Genomic DNA, 22,603 nt, shown 5'->3' on the forward strand with positions numbered 1-22,603 from the left:
CTGCTGTTTTCAGTGGAAGAACTCTTGACATGAATACACCATTCATGTGTGATGTGACAGCTTATTCATCTAAGAATCTCATTATTTTATTGGGTCTGTGCACCTTATATGTGGGGTGGACGTAGATAATGTAATTAAATTGTAAATGGCTTATCCCATGTGTAAAAACCATTATTGTAAGGTACTACTCAGCAATAATCTTGGATATCTTGGAGCAAAGCTGAAATTTCATCCTAATGATTGCACTAGAGCTCATGGACTGTCAAAAATCCATGAGTTCACCCTCATATGGAATAAATGTATAAATCCATCCATCATTTACTGCTTATCCTGGAACATCCAGAGCCAATCTCACCTGGATGAAAGGCAGGGTACAGCCTGGACAGATCACCAGTGTGGGAGGAAGCTGGAGTACCCAGAGAGAACCCACACAGGCACAGGGTGAACATGGAAACTCCATACAGAAAAAGGTTCAAACCTTTTTTGCTGCGAGACAATAGTGCTACTACACGGACATCCTGTCTGATAAATGTATAAATATATTAAGTAAATATAATTGCAAACTATCCATTAAATTTAATGGTATATGTATGGCACCAAAGTCAATATGTACTTGTACATAAATGACAAAATACTTTAGACTGTTTCTTAACATGTTTTAGAATAATGTTAATAATAATGTTTTAGAAGCATAACCATTTTCTATAATTTCTGTTACAGCTTGGTGTAGTTTATGTTGGACAGTAACAGTCTAATAGTTAATGTTTTTTTTTTTCATAACTAACCATTCTTAAATTGCCTTGTGCAGTTTATTTATATACTTCTCTCTCCCCCTTCTGTGTTGAGCTGAGATCCGCATGTTTTTACTTTAAATCTGCAGGGCCTGCTGTTCCTGTTGGAGTGGATGTTCAGGTGGAGAGCTTGGACAGCATATCAGAGGTTGACATGGTAAGTAACATGAGCATGTTGAATGCCACAGGATAGAGGATTACTGGAATCTGTTTCTCAGTCAGGTTTGACCAAAAGACCAAAGACCAAAAGAAACTGGAAATGATGATTGGAAAAGTAAAAACTTAATGTCATTATTAATGGTGTTATTGCAGTGGATTATGTTACTGGTGGCAGATTTAACCAGTAAATCTGCGATAGATTGAATTAGCTGACGGAAACACATGGGGAGGAAGCACCCTTCAGATAGAGCCGCTAATGAGGCGGTGAAGTAACATTCTTCATGGACAGCACGAGTGCCACAGTGACTGCAGTAGCACCCTCCTGCTCCAGTTCTATTGATGAAACACACCCAATCAGAGCCAAAATATAGTTACATAATAAATAATTTATAATCAGGTATATTTCATCATATATCATTTTTACCATTGCCATTTGGGGAGTTCTGTACGTTGAAATGATAGATGAACATATCGTTTTACTTTAAATGTTGTTAGCTGTTGTTTTCGTGTGAATAACCAGAATCAGATTATGAGCTCACTGGAACTGTTTATTTTGCTGAAACTCAGACTGAGAGCATGTTGAGTAATATAATTAAATCGAGCCTCTGTTCTGGAGCCATAAACTGGATGCCTAACTCTCATCCTGATGTTGTGTAACCTAATGCTAACTAGGATGACTAACGATTACATTTATTTGAATCCCAGGTCTGTGTATTTAATTGTTTTGGAACAGAGGGGGGCGAGGGGGGATTTATTCCAGATGATGCTATGCCTAATGACATTATGTCATATTACAAAGCTGCTAGAACAGTTACACAGCAAATGAGCTGTGAGATTTTAAAGGAAATTAATAATGTAATTGTATAGATTTCTTAATGTCACAAATGTCCAATAAAGTCACTAATAACAGTGCTTTTTTATAAGATTTTAGAAGTTAACTGGAATACCATTTCCACTTAATCTTTGAAACCATCAGTTATGCTGCACTGAGACAATCAAACTATACAGCAAGTAGATCTGTTCAACCACTGTGTTCAGCTACTATGGCACAAACCACTTAACTAGGTAAAGAGACATTTCTTTAAGACATGAATGTCAGTCTACAAAATCCATGAAACACTATGAAGAAAGTGGCTGTCACGAAGACTGCCCAAGGAAGGAAGAGCAGCAATTCCACCAGCAAGCAGCCACAGAAATCACCAGGTAATGGCATCTTAGATCATAGCCACATCAGGCATTCATGGTTGAGATGCTGCAAAAGAAACTAATACTAATACTAAACTTATACTAATGATTGACTGTCATATGGTTTATGTTGCTGAGCATATTTCAACTAAAATTACATAGAATTTTATTTAGTTGAGTTTTGATATACCAATAAGTTTGCAGTTATAAACAGACCTACCCTGGTTGGGTTCTGACAAGACTAAGACGAGACGATGACAAGACAAAATCAACGTCATTAAACACAGACTATGACCATATTAACATATGATCTTATTCTTTTCCTTTCGGGCTGCTCCCTTCAGGGGTCACCACAGCGAATCATCTGCCTCCATTTAACCCTATCCTCTGTATCCTCCTCACCTACACCAACTATCCTCATGTCCTCCTTTACTACATCCATGAACCTCCTCTTTGGTCTTCCTCTAGGCCTCCTTCCTGGCAGCTCTAACCTCAGCCTCCTTTTACCAATGTATTCACTGTCCCTCCTCTGAACATGTCCAAACCATCTCAATCTGGCTTCCCTGGCTTTTTCTCCAAAACATCTAACATGACCTGTCCCTCTGATGTACTCATTCCTGATCCTATCCATCCTCGTCACTCCCAGAGAGAACCTCAACATCTTCAGCTCTGCTACCTCCAGCTCTGCCTCCTGTCTTTTTCTCAGTGCCACTGTCTCTAAACCAGACAACATTGCTGCTCTCACCACTGTCTTGTCCACCTTTCCTTTCATTCTTGCTGACACTCTTTTGTCACACATCACACCTGACACTTTCCTCCACCTGTTCCAACCTGCTTACACAGTAACGGAGAAAGAACTAAATGCCGCTATCTCTAAATTGAAGGCAAATAAGTCACCTGGCCCAGATGGCTTTTCTCCAGAATTGTACAAAGCATTTCGAAGCATTTTGAGTTATTACCAAGCCTTCTCAGGGCATGCATTACAGTCCTTAGGGTTCAAAAATGCCCCCTTCTTGGACTGAAGCAGTCATCTCAGTTATTCTTAAAGAGGGAAAAGATTGTACAGAATGTGGATCATATAGGCCTATTTCAGTGCTGAATATAAATTCAGAACTATAAATTGTTCACAGCTATTTTTGCAAAAAGAACAGAGAAGATACTCCCCTCAACTCATACATACTGGTCAAGCAGGTTTTTATTTTTCAAAGACAAACCCATGACAATATCCAACATTGCATATATTAAATCATATCCAACATAATAACCTAGAAGCCCTTTTGGTAAGCCTCAATGGTGAAAAAGCTGCACTTATATTTAATTAAAGTCATTCATACACTATAATAAACCTGAATAAAAATTAATGGACATCTCTCAGAGTCCATCATACTGCAACACGGATCAAGTCAGGGATTCCCTCTCTCCCCACTATTCTTCACGCTTTATACTCTTCACACTGTGCCTCTCGCACAGTGGATAAGAAAGATGGAAGATATCAAAGGCATCCACATAAATGGGGAAGATGATATTTTGTTGTACTTAAGTGACCCCTCTAACACATTTCCTGAATTAATGAACCTTTTACAAATATTTGGCAGTTACTCTGGTTATAAATTAAATATGCAAAAGACTCAGCTATTGGCTTCATAATTACTCACTTAATTATTCATTTCCAAAACAACCAAAAATTTCCATCTTAACTGGAATCAGAATTCATTAAAAATATTTGGGTATAAACCTACCAAAGGACGTCTTATTACTGGCACAACAAATTATGGTCCCTTCTAACCAAAGTTAAAAGAGGAAATTGGCAGGTGGAATTTGTTTTCCTTTCCCAGTTTGAGTCACAGAATTGACAGTGTAAAAATGAACATCCTTCCATAATATCTCTTTCTGTTTCAAGCACTTTCCTTAAAAGAATTTTCAGGAATAGATAAAATCTCCAGGTTCATCTGGCAAAGGAAGAAACCCATGGTTAAATTCAAAACATTACAGCTTTTGAAGGAGGAGAGGGGAATGGCACTATCCCAACTTAAAGGATATTATTCTGCAGCCCAAATAAAACCCTTTATTAATATGTGCTCTCTGAAATTTCGTGCCAGGTCGAAAGCTATAGAACTCTCAATCACGAGCAATCCTCCAGTTCATGCTATACTTGCCCATAAAAATCTATACAAGCACATAAATATCATCCAAAGTCTGTGGATTAAAACCCAGTTAAAAATTTCGAACAGGGTAAAAGCAGAATATCAATTGGATGACAAGATACAGATATTTCGATGGTGTGCTTTTGACCCCAGATTTAGACCTAATGAAATTGACGTTCAATTTAAATGTTGGATTTCCAAAGGAGTAACAACATTTTATTCACTTACAGAAAATGGAAAATTAAAGTACTTTGTAGTTTAAAGAAGGATTATCAGCTTGAAAATTCAGATTTTTTTTTCAGATTCCTTCAGGGGTGCAATTATTTCTAACATAACATTAGAGTCAAAACAAACCTTGATCCAGTACTGAAAATATTCCCTTCTGCCTATTAAAATGGCAAAAGGTTTCTTAAGAAAAAGTGTTACTCCACCAAATATATTAAAGAAAAATGGGAAAAAGAAGGTGATCTATCAATATCAAATGACGAATGGCTAAATGTATGTGAGTTCCAGTGGAAATGTACTGTTCCATAAAATAGAAATAGAATACCATTTCTGCTTTTAGCATTTTTTAAACCCAATACTGCTCTCTGAAAAATGAAAAATAAAGTAAATAAATAAATAGATCTACTCTGAAAATAACAGTATACAGACTTTAGATAACAACAACAAAATTATCTGTTCATAGTAACATATTAGGGTCAATATTCATCTGACGGATTCAGACATGTCCCTAAACTCATTTTATGCAACATCAAATACTTTTATAGTGGCTGCCAGGAGTACACCCATTATTCCGAACTGACCCAAACTGGTCTTGTGTAATACCGTGAGGTGAATGGTAAAGAGGATGATCTCCTGTGGAAGATGTGAGCAGTGGAGACTTCTGCGTAGCAAAAGGGGGGAAGGAGGCAATAAGACAAGTGTAACCTAGGACCAATGGAAGCTTAGTTAACATATGTTCATCACTTGTGTTAACTGGGAATGTTTATTCCTTAACAACCCATATAATCTAGCAATAACATAATCCCAGAAGATAAAACAGAGGTGTCTAAGGTGTCCAAGGTGTGTAAAACTAATCCAGAGGCTGTTTCTGTTTGTGTCACCCCTCCCTACCCTTCACCCTCAGGACTTCACTATGACCCTGTATCTTAGGCACTACTGGAAGGATGAGAGGCTGGCCTTCCCAAGTTCCACCAATAAGAGCATGACCTTCGATGGGAGACTTGTGAAGAAAATCTGGGTCCCTGATGTGTTTTTTGTCCACTCCAAGAGGTCATTCATCCATGACACTACCACTGACAACATCATGCTGCGGGTCTTCCCTGACGGTCATGTCCTGTACAGCCTGAGGTGAGGAGCAGCTTTCCCAGGGTTTTCTCACACTATCCACATGAGACTTGGCAGGACCTGGTGCTGCATGTGTAGAGCTGGTGGGGTTCATGCTCTGCTTTAATTCCCCAGGGTTACAGTTACGGCTGCATGCAACATGGATTTCAGTCGTTTTCCGTTGGACTCGCAGACATGCACTCTAGAACTGGAGAGCTGTAAGTATTCATATGCCCTGATCCTCCACTGTTTTGCCAAGAAGACAGTGAAAATAATTTGTTCCTAATTCTTAAAGGCCACAAAGCATTTTAGCAGTGTGTTGCCTCAATCAGCACCAGAATGACAAGAAACACTGAATTACATTTTATCAGTAAGAAGTTGGTGCAGGACAGCTGTGGATTTTATTACATCATGTTTTCACATTGGTGAGTATTGTTTAATTTCATCACCAATGGCACTGGTTCCAAGAACATCTAAAGTAGTTGGTTGAAATACAGTACCTACGGTATATAAGCAGGGCTTCAGTGGGAACGGCCTAATATTAGAGATCTTTCTTTTCATAAAACATGTTTTATAAGTTAGTTTCATTAGATTTTAGTACTCCTTTTTAAATTTAATTTAATTTAATTTAATTAACTTGGTAAATTCAATATAATGTACATCAGATTTAATAAAATGCTTTCATTCAAATTCACCTTCACAAATTGTTTCCAGGGCAGCATGGTGGCTGAGTGGTTAGCACTGTTGACTCACAGGAAGAAGGTCGTGGGTTCAGCAACCCGGCCTTTCTGTGTGGAGTTTGCATGTTGCAAACTTGCGTGGGTTTCCTCCAGGTACTCTGTTTCCTCCCACAGTCCAAAAACATGTATGTCAGGTTGATTGGTGACTCTAAATTGCCCATAGGAGTGAGTGTGAGTGTGTGAGGTTGTTTGTCTCTATGTGGCCCTGTGATGGACTGGTGACCTGTCCAGGGTGGACCCCTGCCTTTCACCCAAAGACAGCTGGGATAGGCTCCAGCAGATCCCTGTGACCCTGGTTAGGAATAAGGGGGTATAGATGATGGATAGAAATTATTTGCAGTTGCCACAATTTGCTCCATTTCAGTTCCTGTTAAGATGTCCTCAATGAACAGCTTTTGCACAGATGTTTCACACTGAAAGCGTCCCTTGCCTCTGAAGGTATTATTCCCTCTCTTTTGTGATAGGAAATTCATTTAAATAATAATAAAACTGGAAAAACTCCTGCACACTGCCTTTCAGTGCACATGTCAACCATTATTGATGTGCACAGACATATTTCATTTTTGTAAGGACTCTATTTAGGCTTTTATTTTTTAAGTATCTCCAAAAAGTGTTGCATTTCACTGATAGGAGAGTAACAACATCTGAAAAACTGACAGGCAGAGAGTGTCTGTATGACATGACAGATGTAGAAAGAATACCATACATAAAGCCTACATACACTGTCAGTCCAAAGTTTGAAGCCACTGTCCCTTTCAGTAAAATGTATGCCCTCTATCCACCAGATGCTTACACAGATGAGGACCTGATGCTGTACTGGAAAAGTGGAGATGAGTCTCTGAGTACCGATGACAGGATTTCGCTATCTCAATTCCTCATCCAGAAGTTCCACACTACCTCTAGACTGGCTTTTTACAACAGCACAGGTACAGAGGCAAAACAAAGTCTGAGTGGAGTTTCACAGATACATTTTAGAAGGCTGAATTGCTTACTGGACAGCTGCTCTCCAGGGCTCCACAGTTCCCAGGTTCTCTGTATGGTGTGTACAAATTCGATAAATTAATTATTCTAAATAAAAATTGTAATTCTGTGTAATCTTGAAGCTCTGCTTTGTCCCAGGAGAAAATCTGCTTTTAGGAACATAATTCATTTTTATTATTCTTGGTTTACATACAGTATGTACAGTCTTTAATTGTATTCCTTGAATATCTCACAGTGTCTGTAGTTTTGTGGCGGAAACAACACCGCAATTTCCCCTTGGAATAAAAGTCCGTCTATCTTTTATAGCGGTACCTTAGAATTAAAACATTCTATTCGATATTTCGGACAAAAATTAGTTTTTCACCCACAACTGTGTAGTAAGTTATTAACATTTTCTGTAGGTCTGTATAGTTTTAGTTTATTATTGGCCTTCTGGCTTAAAAATAGAAACTCATTCTCTTGCCTGGTTCTCTTAAGTTCTATCTGCAAAGCACCAATCAATGTTCAGAATGCATGTGGTAGGACCATTCATGTGTTTATTTCATCATCTAACTGCTCTGCATCTGAAGTGGAAGTAGAAAGTTTTATCTACAAAACACTTCTTCTCAAAGCCCAATTTAAAAGTAATATAATATTGATAATATTTGGAGTGACTTTAGAGTGCATGTTAGAGAAATAAAAGAGATCTTTTTTTATATCAGGATGTGAAAAATTTGAAGCTTAATTTATCAAAACAAGTCAGAATGCATATAGAACTTTATAATTCCAAGGCCAATCTATCCATTTATTCTTCAGAGCGCTGTGTGAGGGCTAGAGACAATCGCAGCTGACACTGGGCAATATAAAATACTCTATTATTTGCAACCCCAGGTAATGCTTATTTTTGTGCTTCAGTAATTATTAGGGATCAGAAAATGCATTGAGATTTGATGTTTCATGTTAAAAAAAACATCAAGAACAACTTTATCTTGCAATATGTATTGTGCTACTTTTTATATTTGCCAAGAGGTTATGAAAGTTGCAGAGTCAGGGAGCCGGATGACGAAAACATCTAAATTTACAATGAGCAACACAGGCGACATATCGAGAGGGAAAAGAAAGATTTGGATTTAAACAGGAAAGATAATACATTAGCTGTTGGGGGCTAATTAATGTTATAGTGACAAGCTAATTTCAGTAATCTGGACTGGGGGTTGTTGCTGCTTTATTCTGGTGCCAATGGCTGCACCTCAAAGTGTTTATTAGCTATTCAAACACTGCATCCACACATTGGCATGCCATAACATTCCTAGCCAATGTGTGAAATGCACCATCTATCAGGCTATCTGTTGCATGTCTGTGTGGGTGTACATGAGTGTACACAGTCTGCACACAGTCCCACCTGCATCTGTGATCTCTGTGAGCAGCCATGGCAATCCAGAGACTGAAGGTAATCTTTGGAAGCAGGCATGATGAAGGCTGGACTCCTCTGCCAAACCAAGTTGTAAAATTAATTCAACCCAAAATTGAATTGCTCTCCATATAAAAATATCAACCTGATAAACATGACATGAACCATTTTTATCCATATTTTTTCCATCTTTGGTGACTCCAAGATGCTTGGTGTTATGAGAAATTGTTCAGCTACGTTTGCGAGTTTTCCCATTTCGAAATAGCATAGATGACAAAAGGGCTTTTTCATGAAAGATATTTTGACCTACCACACTAGAAAGCAGAGGTGTAAAAACATAATTGTGCTGTTGCTGAATTCTATACTAAATTTTAGGGTTTTCATATTGACTCATAGCTTACTGAGCTAATTAAATAGAAATCCTTGTTAAAGTTATTACGCAACAACACATTTTAGGAACACCCCCTGCTGGAGTACAAGGCACACACAGCCTGTTACACATACACACTGAGAATATTAACATTAAACAAATTATTAGATGTTGAATATCTATTTTTTTATTTCAAATAATAAGCGACAGCACCACAATGTAATGGAGTGATTTTCAGTTAAATAATTGATGTGATTTGTTTTTCCTAGATATACAGTATCTTTTAATAGATTAACATCCATTCTTAAATATGATTTTTTTGAAAGCCAGCCTTGATCCAGCCTCCAACTTCTTTTGCTGTTTTGGTGATACAGTACACCCCTCTGTGTGTTCAGGCCCTGAATCCTCTTTTGTTGGTGTCATCCCTGGTACTGGAGACAAGCAGGTGGAGTAATCAATAAACAATTCTGGTCCTTCTGCTGTAGAATGAGCCTGTGGTGATTCTTCTTTTTCTGTGGCGGTCTTTTCCTCAAGGCTCCATCTGATTTGACTTTTTTTTTAAACTGCAGTAGGGGTTTCTCATGCTTTTCTGGAGGCCTATTAATGATCACTGACATCTGTTTCTCTGGTCTTTCTGATGAAGCACTTCACAATGAAAAAATGTTTTTATCATCCCAGTGAGGTTTTACTCAACAAATGAGATTAACATTGCATTTGGAAATGTTTGAATATTGTTGTTTGGTTTATTATTCACCATTTCCAGAAATTGTGCATTTAGATATTTATGCACCCTGACTTGCTGGGCATGATGTGATTAATTCTAAAACATACATATTATACCTATATTAATAGTCACTTTTCAAAGTGCTTTGATGGGGTATTTTGAATTTTCTGCTGTTAAAATGTACAAGTAGAAAATGTTTATTTGAATTTGCATGAGCTGTGTTCTTACCCAATTTATACTGAACTTTTTCCCTGTTCCTTTGACATGGACCATCTTGTATTTTTTTGGTTATGCCAGAAGCTTTATGTATGATGAAACTTGTTTTGTTCTGTAAGCTCTGAAGAAAGCACACTGCCAGCTTATGGAATAAGGTGTGCCCTGCATGCATCTGCCTCTTTGCAACTGTTGCTGCTTGTTTGCTGCCTATAGTGTCCTATGTTTTTTTACTCCTTTCTTGTTTCCAGGCTGGTACAACCGTCTGTACATCAACTTCACTCTGCGGCGTCACATCTTCTTTTTCCTGCTGCAGACCTACTTCCCTGCCATTCTAATGGTCATGCTGTCCTGGGTGTCTTTCTGGATCGACCGCAGGGCTGTTCCTGCCAGAGTCTCATTAGGTAAGAGGATATCCAACCCATCATGCTTGTTAAGGTCACCCATCTGTTGTGTCCAAAGTACACCCCAGTGGCCTGAGAGCAAAACTAAGTGAACATAGGGGAACATAAGAAAAAGTCATGCTACATTTTGAGAAATAATTCTTTGCCTTCTTTCTGAGGATGTGATGAGAACATTTGGGCTGTGTTAGTCTACCTTAGTATAAAGACTGGAAGCGGGGGGAATGTAGATAGCTAGAAAACAAAAGAAAAACATCTACTAACAGTTCTAGAGCTACTAATTAAAACGCTAGCTCTTGTTTATTTAATCTTTAAATAAATACAAATGTTTTAGGGGGAGTTACAGGCTTAGTGTAACTACATAATTTGCATTTTTTTTTTAAATTAAAAATGCTTTGTGTCAAACCTAGTAATGTTTTTGCCAGAGCTTAGCTTCTTTCCCTTTAGAGTCATCAAATATATCTCTCAAAATATACACCGTTACATTTTTCCAGTAAAGAACTTGTAGCAGGGTTGCCATTATATTACTGTAAAATTAACATTTTTTACTGTCACTGAAATTTACAGTTTCTACTGTTAATGAAAAATACAGTATGTACCTGTTCTTGATTACTTTTACAATATTTTACAGTTAACTGGTGTATTTTAAAGCATTTATTGGTTTGTATTTTTTGCATACATTTTAATAAAACACTTTATGTTATTTATATTCACTTGGCAGGTTATACACACTACACACTGTAAACTGTTAAAGGCATTTTCAAAAAATAACCACAGCTTCTCTTTGCATTTTGGCATTTTACTTTAATGTAACAATGGAAACAATTGCATGTTACAGTAGTATCAAATATTGACATTATCAACTTTGTCACATTTTTACATAAAAAAATTAAAATGCTTATAAAACTAAGCCAGGTGACCAGAACAGAACAGTTGAAGAAACTCCATCATTTGTTGTTTTTCACTTTGTAAACCGGGGAACTGTTACACAAAGCAGAATTTGAAAGTTTAAGTGTGATAGTGTATTGTTAAGTGTCTGTAAAGCCAAGTACAAATTGGGTCTTTGAATATGATTCAATTATGATTCATAATTCACTTAATGATAGCAAGCCAAATTTCTGAATTTACAGCATTTATAATGTCATTAGGCAGGCTTATTAATCCTGCTTTGTGGAGCAGCCACAGTTAGATAGTTGAGCTACATCATAGAAGTACAACAAAACTCACATACAATATCTTTCCCTGTATCACATGAATCTACATAGCATATCAGTGTTACAAAAACAGAACAAGAAGTAAAAATATTTTGTCTCTCTGTAGAAATACTTTGATTTAAAATCAAATAAACACCACCAGCCATGTCCAAATAAAAACTGTTTGTTCAGGCTGTAGGAAAGGACATGGTTAAGTGTGTGGTTAAGTGTGGAAGTCCATGTTCTTCATTGGATGATGGGAGTTAGTGACTAACCACTGTTCCATCTGAACAAGTTCTCACAGTCCAGCCTTGGTAGCCTTGTGATTGCATGTGTGTGTGAAAGAAAGAGAGACAGAGAGAGAGAGATGAGTTCTTTTCAACTTTTATTGCAATGTGAACTAAGAACACAAGACTCCAAAGGAAAGACAACTCAAGGAGAAGCAGAGTGAAATTGAGAGGAATATATATACGAGGCCTAGAGGAAGACCAAAGAGGAGGTTCTTGGATGTAGTTGTCAGGTTTGGGAAAACTGAAGGACCAAAAATGCCACACAAAAAGCTCTAATCCTTAGAGAAAAGTTTATTCACAGGAAAATCAAGGAATAACGTAGTATAGTTGCAGATGAGTGACCATGGGAATGGGATGAAGAGTCCGGGACTTGGCTTGGCAGAAGAGTGATTCACACCTAGGCCCACACCAGGTAACTCCGCAGGGAGTCTAGGCGGATGAGGAAGAGAGTCCAGGTTTTGACCAGCAGAGCAACATCTTACGGAACAGGTAATTCTGGTCAGGAATCCAGGGCTATGGCAGAGTCCCAAAACTAAGTACCAGACGCCTTACACAAAATGAAAACTCCTCCGATTAGTTCTCTTGCAGGTTATGGACGGCAAAAACAAAACAGTCACTGGTTCTTTAACAAGCGTCCCCAGTCTCGTTACACAAAAATGACAACTCCTCCGATTAATTCTCTTGCAGGTTATGGAGGGCAAAAACAAAACAAACAGTCACTGGTTCTTTGGTTAAAGAACCAGTGACTGTTTGTCGAATACAGAGATATACTGAAATCCATACACAACTTGGAAAGGAGAGAGTTTAGTGGAAGCAGATGGAAGAACGTTATGGGCGAATTCTACCCATGCCAGGTTTCTTACCCATGAATTGGGGTCCTTGGCACATAGGATGCGCAGTACCTTCTCCAACTCCTGGTTGAGTCTCTCGGCTTGTCCGTTGGTTTGAGGGTGATATCCAGAGAATAAACTCAGAGTAACTCCTAGTAACTCTTTCCAGAACCTTGCGACAAACTGACTCCACGGTCGGACACTATTTCCTGTGGTATCCCCTGCAGGCGAACCACATGATCTTTGAGAGCCTGGGCGGTTCAGGCAGCCGAGGGTAGTCTGGGTAGGGGGACAAAATGTGCCATTTTGCAAAACCAATCAACTATAGTCAAGATGGTGTTATTACCTAGAGAAGTAGGGAATCCCGTTACAAAGTCCATAGCTATATGAGTCCAGGGTCGCCGGGGAATGGGAAGGGGTTGGAGGAGTCTAGGGGGCGCCTGGTTTGACGCCTTGAACCGGGCGCAGGTTGGGCAGGCCAGGACGTAGTGGTGGATGTCCCCTCGCATTCCAGGCCACCAGAAGCGTTGTAGTACCACTTGGAGGGTTCGTGTGACTCCGGGGTGGATGTGGAGCTGGGATGCGTGACACAGGTCCAATACTCTGGCATGGAACTGGGGGGAAACATAGAGACACTGAGAGGGACATTGAGAAGGAGAGGGATTACCCACGTTGGCCTGGAGAATCTGCTGTTCCAACGAGAGCCGAGCTGCCCCTAATCTTGCTGAGGCCGGCAGGATATATTCTGGCTCCACAGTCTGATCAGGTGGAGAGTGAAGATGGGATAGGGCATCGGCTTTACCGTTCTTGACTCCGGGGCGGAAAGATAGAGAGAAGTGGAACCTGGTGAAGAAAACGGACCAGCGGGCCTGGCGGGGATTGAGGCGTTTAGCTGTCCGGAGATGCTCCAAGTTCTTGTGATCAGTGAGAATGGAGAATGGATGCCTCGCTCCCTCCAGCCAATGTCTCCACTCCTCCAGAGCCAGCTTCACGGCTAGTAATTCCCGGTCCCCGACATCATAATTCCTCTCGGCAGGAGACAACTTCTTAGAAAAGAAAGCACAAGGATGAACCTTAGAGTCCGTTGGATCCCATTGGGAGATGACTGCCCCTACGCCCGTGTCTGATGCGTCTACCTCCACAAGGAAGGGTAAGTCATGGTTAGGGAGTGTTAGGATTGGTGCCGAGGTGAAAAGGGACTTCAGGGCATTAAAGGCTTGTTTGGCCTCAGAAGTCCAGGTAAACGGAACCTTTATGGAGGTGAGATTGTGAAGGGGGTGAGCTACTGAACTGTAATTTCTAATGAATTTTCGGTAGAAATTAGCAAATCCTAAGAAACTCTGTAACTGTTTACGGGTTCGAGGTTCTGGCCAATCTCTAACTGCCTTTACCTTCGCAGGATCCATAGCCATCCTCCCGGGCTCTATCACGAAACCTAAGAAGGAGGTCCTCCTGGTGTGGAATTCACACTTCTCAACTTTGACAAACAATTGATTCTGGAGAAGCCTTTGAAGAACGGCCCTGACGTGGTGAATATGTTCGGTCTCAGAACGGGAGAAAATAAGAATGTCGTCAAGGTATACAAAGACGAACTTGTCTATCATATCTCCCAAAACATCATTGACCAAATTTTGAAACACAGCAGGAGCGTTAGTAAGACCAAACGGCATGACCAGGTATTCAAAATGGCCGTTGGAAGTATTGAAGGCTGTCTTCCATTCATCCCCCTTTTTAATCCGAACTAGATGATAGGCATTACGTAAGTCCAGTTTAGAAAAATCCTTAGCACCCTGAATTAGTTCAAAGGCGGAGGTAAGAAGAGGCAGAGGGTAAGAGTTTCTTACCGTGATGTTATTTAACCCCCGGTAGTCAATACAGGGTCGTAATCCTCCGTCCCGCTTCTTCACAAAGAAAAAACCGGCCGCCGCTGGAGATCTGGATGGTCGAATAATGCCGGCTGATAATGAATCTTGAATGTAGGAGTGCATGGCCTCTCATTCCGGTCCTGATAATGGGTCTAGATGTCCCTTTGGAGGAATGGTGTCAGGTAGCAGTTTAATAGAACAGTCATATTGGCGATGAGGAGGTAAAGACGTGGCCCTCTTCTTATTAAAAACCTCCCGAAGGTCATGGTACATGGGAGGAACCTTGATCAGGTCGGGCTGGTACCGATTCCTGGGTACCGAAGCGGAGGGGTTAAGGGCGGTGCGAAGGCATGTAACATGGCAGCTAGGGCTCCATTCTAATATCTCCCCAGTAGTCCAGTTGATACGAGGATTGTGAGTCTGTAACCAAGGAAGACCTAACACACTTGAGGATAGGTGAGAGTCAAACACAAGAAAAGTAACATATTCCTGGTCCAAAGTCCTTTGCTGTTCTGCAGTAACTCTCCTGTCGCTGCCAAGCGGAAGTTCCCCATTGGGCTGCCTCCCCCTCCAGCAAGGAGATAATGTAAATGACCTTGGCCTCCTCCATGGGAAAAGCTGGGGGGGGGGGGGGGGGGGGGGTCTTGGTTCCGAAGTGGCCGGGCTTCTGGCAGGAGGGGGAGAGGCCGGCAGAGGAATGTCGGAGGCCTCACGTGTAGGTAAGCCTTGAGTCATCTGATGAAGCTGATTGGAGATACGCTCCATAGATTGGCTGATGCTGTTGAACCTGACTTCGCGAGACTGGAGAGCCGCCTCGATATTAGAGCACCATGACGAAGTTGTAGGAGTGGCTTGGTCCATGGTGGCGGGATTGTACTGTCAGGTTTGGGAAAACTGCAGGACCAAAAATGCCACACAAAAAGCTCTAATCCTTAGAGAAAAGTTTATTCACAGGAAAATCAAGGAATAACGTAGTATAATTGCAGATGAGTGACCATGGGAATGGGATGAAGAGTCCGGGGCTTGGCTTGGCAGAAGAGTGATTCACACCTAGGCCCACACCAGGTAACTCCGCAGGGAGTCTAGGCGGATGAGGAAGAGAGTCCAGGTTTTGACCAGCAGAGCAACATCTTACGGAACAGGTAATTCTGGTCAGGAATCCAGGGCTATGGCAGAGTCCCAAAACTAAGTACCAGTCGCCTTACACAAAATGAACTCCTCCGATTAGTTCTCTTGCAGGTTATGGACGGCAAAAACAAAACAGTCACTGGTTCTTTAACAAGCGTCCGAGAACACAACTACCTTAATTCCACCGTCAGGGACCCGTTTCACTTGACCTGACATAAACGCTTGATCTGTAATTCCTTCTACGAAGTATTCCCTTCGTCGGCTCGGAAGATTAACCTGAAGCCGTCCTCCTCGGTGGCGAAGCAGACAATCCCGTGACCCGTCTGTGACTGAAGAGGGGAATATAAACCATGGGCTCCTGTAAGACAAAACAGGTGAGTGGTGTTGCTTAATTACTACCGGAAACCCAGAAGTAACTAGTCCCACGAGGGAAACTACAAAACAAAAGTCGCAACCAGAACTCCACGTAACCGGTCGTGACAGTAGTGAAGGAGGACATGAGGATAGTTGCTGTGGGTGTGGAGGATACAGAGGATAGGGTTAAATGGAGACAGATGATTCGCTGTGGATATATATATATATATATATATATATATATATATATATATATATATATATATATATACATATACATATGTCCCCTTAAATTGACAACAATACTGTCCTCCCCTCCCCCCAAGTTAAAAGCCTGGGTGTCATCCTAGACGGTACTCTCTCCTTCACTCAGCATATCAATACCACTACCCGGTCGGCCTACTCCCATCTCCGTAACATAAACCGCATCCGTTCCTCACTCACCACCGATAGCACGGCAATACTCATTAACGCCTTTGTCACCTCTCGTTTGGATTACTGTAACTCACTCCTCACTGGTCTACCTCTCAAATCACTTCGCAAACTTCAACTTGTCCAGAACTCTGCTGCCCGAATCATCACCAGAACTCCATTCTCACATCATATTACCCCTGTCCTTAAACAACTTCACTGGCTCCCTGTGTCCTTCCGTATAAACTATAAAATCCTCCTTCTCACCTACAAAGCCCTCCACTCTATTGCCCCACCATACATCACTGAACTACTTCATATCTATTCTCCGCCTCGTCCTCTCCGCTCCTCCAGTTCCACTCTCCTCTGCACCCCTACAGCGCGCCTGGCCACCATGGGCGCTAGATCCTTCAGCCACACTGCGCCCCGCCTTTGGAACATTCTCCCTCATCGCATCCGGTCGTCTCCGGACCTATCAACTTTTAAATCATCACTCAAAACATATCTGTTCCGTATAGCGTTTTCCACCTAACTCTCTTAACTTCTCAAAGCAGCCCGTGATGTCCTACCACCCTCTGCCTATTTCATATTGTCTCATACTGTTTCATATTTGTTGTTGGAATGATCAGAAGTCTTGATGTTACTTAAGATAAGACTGTAAAAGGTTTACACTGTCAGAATTATCAGTAAGTTTCTTTAACCCACTTGCTAAATAGACATAGAAATTAAAATAGATCCTTGTGTTGTCTGATTAATAGGCAACCAGCTATGAAATTCTAGCTAGCTGCTAATATGCAGCTATTCTGCAATGCAAACAAACTGGAAACATCCCTGGTTTTGTGCTTATGCATGACAGACTTTGCACCAATCAAGGAATTAAATAAAATTGATACTCACCAAATAATTATGGTGACGCCAACGGTGACAATGGATGAACCGATCCAGCTTCACATGTGCTGTTCCAGTGAATTTGTCTTCCCATAATGCAAAAAACACTGCATGCTACTGCTGCTTAAGATATCAAAAGATGATTAGCGGTAAAGTGTTGCATTTGAGAAATACATTACAGTTATGTTAAATGTTTAATGAGCTGTAATTTAACAGTTTTTTTTTTAATTTAACAATAAAGTGCTGTGTTTATAAATAACAGGTTAATACCATTGAAATCCTGCTGTACATTTACAGAAATCCATCCATCCATTTTCTATACCCACTTATTCCTTAACCAGGGTCACGGGGATCTGCTCTTTCGGGTGGAAGGCAGGGGTACACCCTGAACAGGTCACCAGTTACAGAAATCCTTTACAGTGTAATTAAAATAATAATTAATAATAATTATAATCCAGTGTGAGGATTAAATTATAATCCTCTGTTATTAAAGAATTAATGAAGAAAACAGGGCAGCACAGGAGTATGGTGGTTAGCACTGTTGTCTCACAGCAAGAAGGTTCTGGGTTGAAATCCCAGTAAACCTGTGTGAAATTTCCATGTTCTCCCTATGTCTATTTAGGTTCTGTCCAGATACTCTGGCTTCCTCCACAGTCCAAACACATATTGGTTGGGGTTAGGTTAATTGGTTACACTGAATGTTGTCTTCTCTATGTCAGCCCTGTGATAAACTGGTGATCTGCCTGGTGATCACTGAATGTCAGCTGGGATTGGTTCTAGGCTGCCCTTAGTTGACTAAGTTTTATATAGAATGAATCAAGATATTATCCATCCATCTTTATCCCAGCTCTCTTTGGGTGAAAGGCAGGGGTACACCCTGGACAGGTCACCAGTCCATCACAGGGCCACATGTAGGCACACAAAGACAAACAACCACACACACTCATATTCACTCCTATGGGCAATTTAAAATCACCAATTAACTTGACATACATGTTTTTGGACAGTGGGAGGAAACCAGAGTACCTGGAGTAAACCCACGGAAGCACAGGAAGAACATGCAAACTCCAGACAGAAAGATCCCTGTCGGGTTTTGAACTAGGAACCTTCTTGATGTGAAGTTGGTCCACCTAAATGCTCTCCCGACCCCTGTTACGCTGTTTCCTGAAAAGTGAATTCACTTCCTGTTGCAAGAGTGTTGTGCTGTGTGCGCTATATAGCTCACCTATGGATTAGCAACAGACTAGCTTTAGTAACATACCTAAAACCAAACTAAACTCTCTGAACAATTCATTAACCGCTACACATTCGTGTACTATTCAAGTACCTTTCTATTTTGTCCAGTATTTCTTTTCTTCTCAGACTTAGCACTCGTTAGCCTACCACTTAGCTCAGCCAGCTATTCAATTAAATTCAGTTCAATTCAATTTTATTTGTATAGCACCAAATCACAATACAATCATCTCAAGGCACTTTACAAAAAACAAAAAGCAAAAAAACCCAACAATTCCCTTATGAGCAAGCACTTGGCGACAGTGGAGAGGAAAAACTCCCTTTAACGGAAGAAAAAACCTCCAGCAGAACCGGGCTCAGTTTGGGCGGCCATCTGCCTCGACTGGTTGGAGTGAGTGGATAGAGCAGAGAGAAAAGAACAGCAACAATAAACAACCAATAGACACTGCAAGTTGGTGGGACCAGTAACTGCACATTGCTAGGACCGATTCTGTTCACCTTGTACATGCTTGCTTTAGGCTATGTCATTAGGAAGCACTCTATTAATTACCACTGTTGTGCAGATGACACTCAGCTATAACTATCTATTAAACCTGTTAACACAAACCAGTTAACCAGACTTCAAGCATGTCTAACTGACATAAAGGCCTGGATGACCAGTAAATTTCTACTTTTAAATTCAGAGAAAACAGAAGTCATTATATTTGGGCCAAAAAACCTCAGAAATAACTTTTCTCAAATTATAGCTACTCTAGATGGCATAGCCCTGGCCTCCAGCATTACTGTGAAAAACCTTGGAGTTATTTTTGACCAGAACATGTCCTTTAACTCACACATAAAACAAATCTCTAGAACTGCATTCTTTCACCTGCGCAACATTGCCAAAATTAGGAACATCCTGTCTCAAAATGATGCAGAAAAACTAGTCCATGCATTTGTTACCTCAAGGCTAGATTACTGTAACTCATTCTATCTGGATGGTCCAGTATCTCCATAAAAAGCCTCCAATTAATCCAGAATGCTGCAGCCAGAGTCCTGACAGGAACTAGCAAGAGAGATCATATTTCTCCTATATTGGCTTCTCTTCATTGGCTCCCTGTAAAATATAGAATAGAATTTAAAATCCTTCTTCTCACATACAAATCCCTTCATAATCAAGCTCCTTCATACCTTAAAGACCTCATAGTACCATATTATCCCAATAGAGCACTTTGCTCTCAGAGTGCAGGTCTACTGGTTCCGAGTTTCCAAAAGCAGAATGGGAGGCAGAGCCTTTAGTTATCAAGCTCCTCTCCTGTGGAACCAGCTCCCAGTCTGGGTTCAGCAGGCAGACACTCTTTGTACTTTTAAGGCTACACTTAAAACCTTCCTTTTTGACAAAGCGTATAGTTAGGGCTGGCTTCAGGCAACCTTGAACCATCCCTTAGTTGTGCTGCTATCTTCCTCAGGTGTCCCTGGTCCTGGAGCTGTATATTGCTGATGTGCAGTTACTGGCCTTTTTTTGTTTTTTGTAAACTGCCTTGAGATGATTGTATTGTGATTTGGCGCTGTACAAATAAAACTGAATTGATTTGAGGCAACAGTGCTAACCACCAAGCCACCATGCCACATATTTGCTGAATGGTAATGTTCACACATGTTAAGAGATGTTGTCCTCCTGAGAATTTAAAATCACCAGAAGACAGAATGCCTGTGCTGAAGATACACAGATTATATGACTCTTCTGTATATTTCCCCAAAAGCCTTTTTGTCATGTTAACACAAGGTTTTCTGTTTTCTGTTTTTCAGGTATAACTACAGTGCTCACCATGTCAACCATCATAACTGGAGTCAATGCTTCTATGCCCAGGGTCTCCTACATCAAAGCTGTAGACATTTACCTTTGGGTCAGTTTTGTCTTTGTCTTCCTTTCTGTGCTTGAATATGCTGCTGTCAACTACCTGACAACAGTCAGGGATGGTAAAGAACGGAAACTCAGAGAAAAGGTCAGGGAACAGGTATGGTGAACTATCTCAGAAAAGGCACACATCTTTTAATTTTGTATTCAATAGTGATTTGTTACTATTGTTTCTCTCCCCATCCCAGTCCCTCCCCTGCACCTGTGACATGTCCCATGCCAGGACCATGATGCTGGATGGCACATACAGTGAAGCAGATGCCAACAGCTTAGCAGGATACACAAGAGCTTCCATGGCAGCTGAGGATGCATCAGAAAAACAGGAGCGAATGGTAGTACATCTCTCCCTGGATAATGAGTCCACAGGGACCAAAAAGAAGGGCATCCGCAGCTTCCGGATTATTCAGAACACCCACAACATTGACACCTACTCTCGCATGATCTTCCCCGGCGCTTACATCCTGTTTAACCTGATTTACTGGTGTGTGTACTACTGAATGTGTGTGTTTTAGCCTTAACTCTAACAGTGAAAGAATAAAACTGCGAAACTATTTCACTGACCTTAGAAGAGAGCTAGTTGTTCCCATACTGCATGATCAGATGGTGCAACAAGTTTTGCAAAATGGCCGATGAATATCACAGGTTTCTGGGTGTGAATTTTACCAACTCAGGCTCACATGTCACCACTGGACCATTGGCCACTTATACAGCTTTGCCTTACATTACTTTATCAAGCATGTGCTCTTCCAACAGCCTTGTGGGGCAGGTTGTTTTGCTCTATTCTAATGTCAGTTATATAAAAATAAAAACAGACCTATTATAACACTAAAAGTTAGCCACCATATCCCAAAGTCACAACAGGTAACAACAGGATCACCATTGACACATTTATCGCCACCTGTATTACTCAGCATTTTTTGCTTTTTTTTAAAAAAAAATCCTTGTTTGAGCCTCCACCAACTCCTAAGAAAAATATCAATCTCTTGCTGCTAAATGCTCAACTATGTTGACCAGCTGGAAAACTTTGCTTCTGCAATTTGGTTCTTGATAAGGACAAGAGAAGCAAGTTGATGTGCATCGTGTGTGAAATTAAGTGGGCAGTCGGACTTGTATCCCGAAAGTTGCGGGTTTGAGTCTCAGGACTGGCAGGAATTGTTGTTGGGGCGGAGTGAATAGCCAGCGCTCTCTCCAACTTCAATACCATGACCGAAGGTGAGAACCTTGAGCAAGGCACCGAACCCCCAACTGCTCCCTGGGTGCCGCAGCAATGGCTGCCCACTGCTCTGAGTGTGTGTTCACTGCTTTGGGTGGATTAATTCTGAGTATGGACCACAAAGTCACTTTCAAAACTAAAAGAACTAAAACTTATCAGCGCTCCTTATCCACTGACATTTCAGGTACAGTGAATCCATAAAGCCAGCCTTTAAAGCATTGTATATCTGTTACTGTTACTGAGCAACAAAGCAATGTATTTATTTACAGTCTTCTTTATTCACTTAATTTCTATTTCTATATAACTTATTTTATTTGTTTTTAGTGCAGAAAGGGATCCATGTGCCATTACACCTAAAGTTGACAAAGATGCATGAAACAGTGCTTGTACAACAACTGCTGATGCATGCAAGTGTGGTACGCTTTCTAGAACACACAAAGCTTTACCAGTAACGTAACCAGCTTAAACCGCCTTAAGTGAACATTTTTATATACCAACATGGTTTAATGGCTGTACCTTTTTGTTTTTTTTTGTTGTTTTTTTTCATTTGTTTGATTACTGTGAGTGACTATATACACTGAAAAAAAGAATTGTTGGAACAATGTAATTATACTTTAATTGGTAACATGTTTTCATAATCATGTTTTTTCAAATCACGTTAATAAGTTAGATCATCACAACTGATGTAAATCATTCAAGACATTGCATTACCTCAAATACTACTCATACACACATTTTTCAGTATGAGGTATTCCATTCAGTTTAGCATTTAATTATGTGGGTAAATAGTAAGCTGTATGCTTTGGGCTAGCTGCTCTGTGATGTGTGTGCTACAGATTCGTTCCATGCTGTTGGTTTATAAGTCTGAGCAGAT

General features: G+C 40.6%; 1 protein-coding gene across 1 annotated transcript in view; it reads left to right on the forward strand.

The window, feature by feature from the left end:
- LOC113137146 (gamma-aminobutyric acid receptor subunit rho-2-like) overlaps window positions 1-22,116 on the forward strand; it is a 30,387-nt gene extending 8,271 nt beyond the window's left edge. The window contains exons 3-9 of the mRNA XM_026318600.1: window positions 881-948; window positions 5,409-5,632; window positions 5,744-5,826; window positions 7,134-7,274; window positions 10,278-10,430; window positions 20,408-20,616; window positions 20,705-22,116. Of these exons, the coding sequence (XP_026174385.1) occupies window positions 881-948; window positions 5,409-5,632; window positions 5,744-5,826; window positions 7,134-7,274; window positions 10,278-10,430; window positions 20,408-20,616; window positions 20,705-21,013 (1,187 nt within the window). The 3' untranslated portion in view covers window positions 21,014-22,116. The remainder of the gene's footprint in view (window positions 1-880; window positions 949-5,408; window positions 5,633-5,743; window positions 5,827-7,133; window positions 7,275-10,277; window positions 10,431-20,407; window positions 20,617-20,704) is intronic.
- The last annotated feature ends 487 nt before the right edge of the window (window positions 22,117-22,603 follow it).

The sequence above is a fragment of the Mastacembelus armatus genome, chromosome 24 (genome assembly GCF_900324485.2).
Source record: "Mastacembelus armatus chromosome 24, fMasArm1.2, whole genome shotgun sequence".
Classification (NCBI taxonomy): domain Eukaryota; kingdom Metazoa; phylum Chordata; class Actinopteri; order Synbranchiformes; family Mastacembelidae; genus Mastacembelus; species Mastacembelus armatus.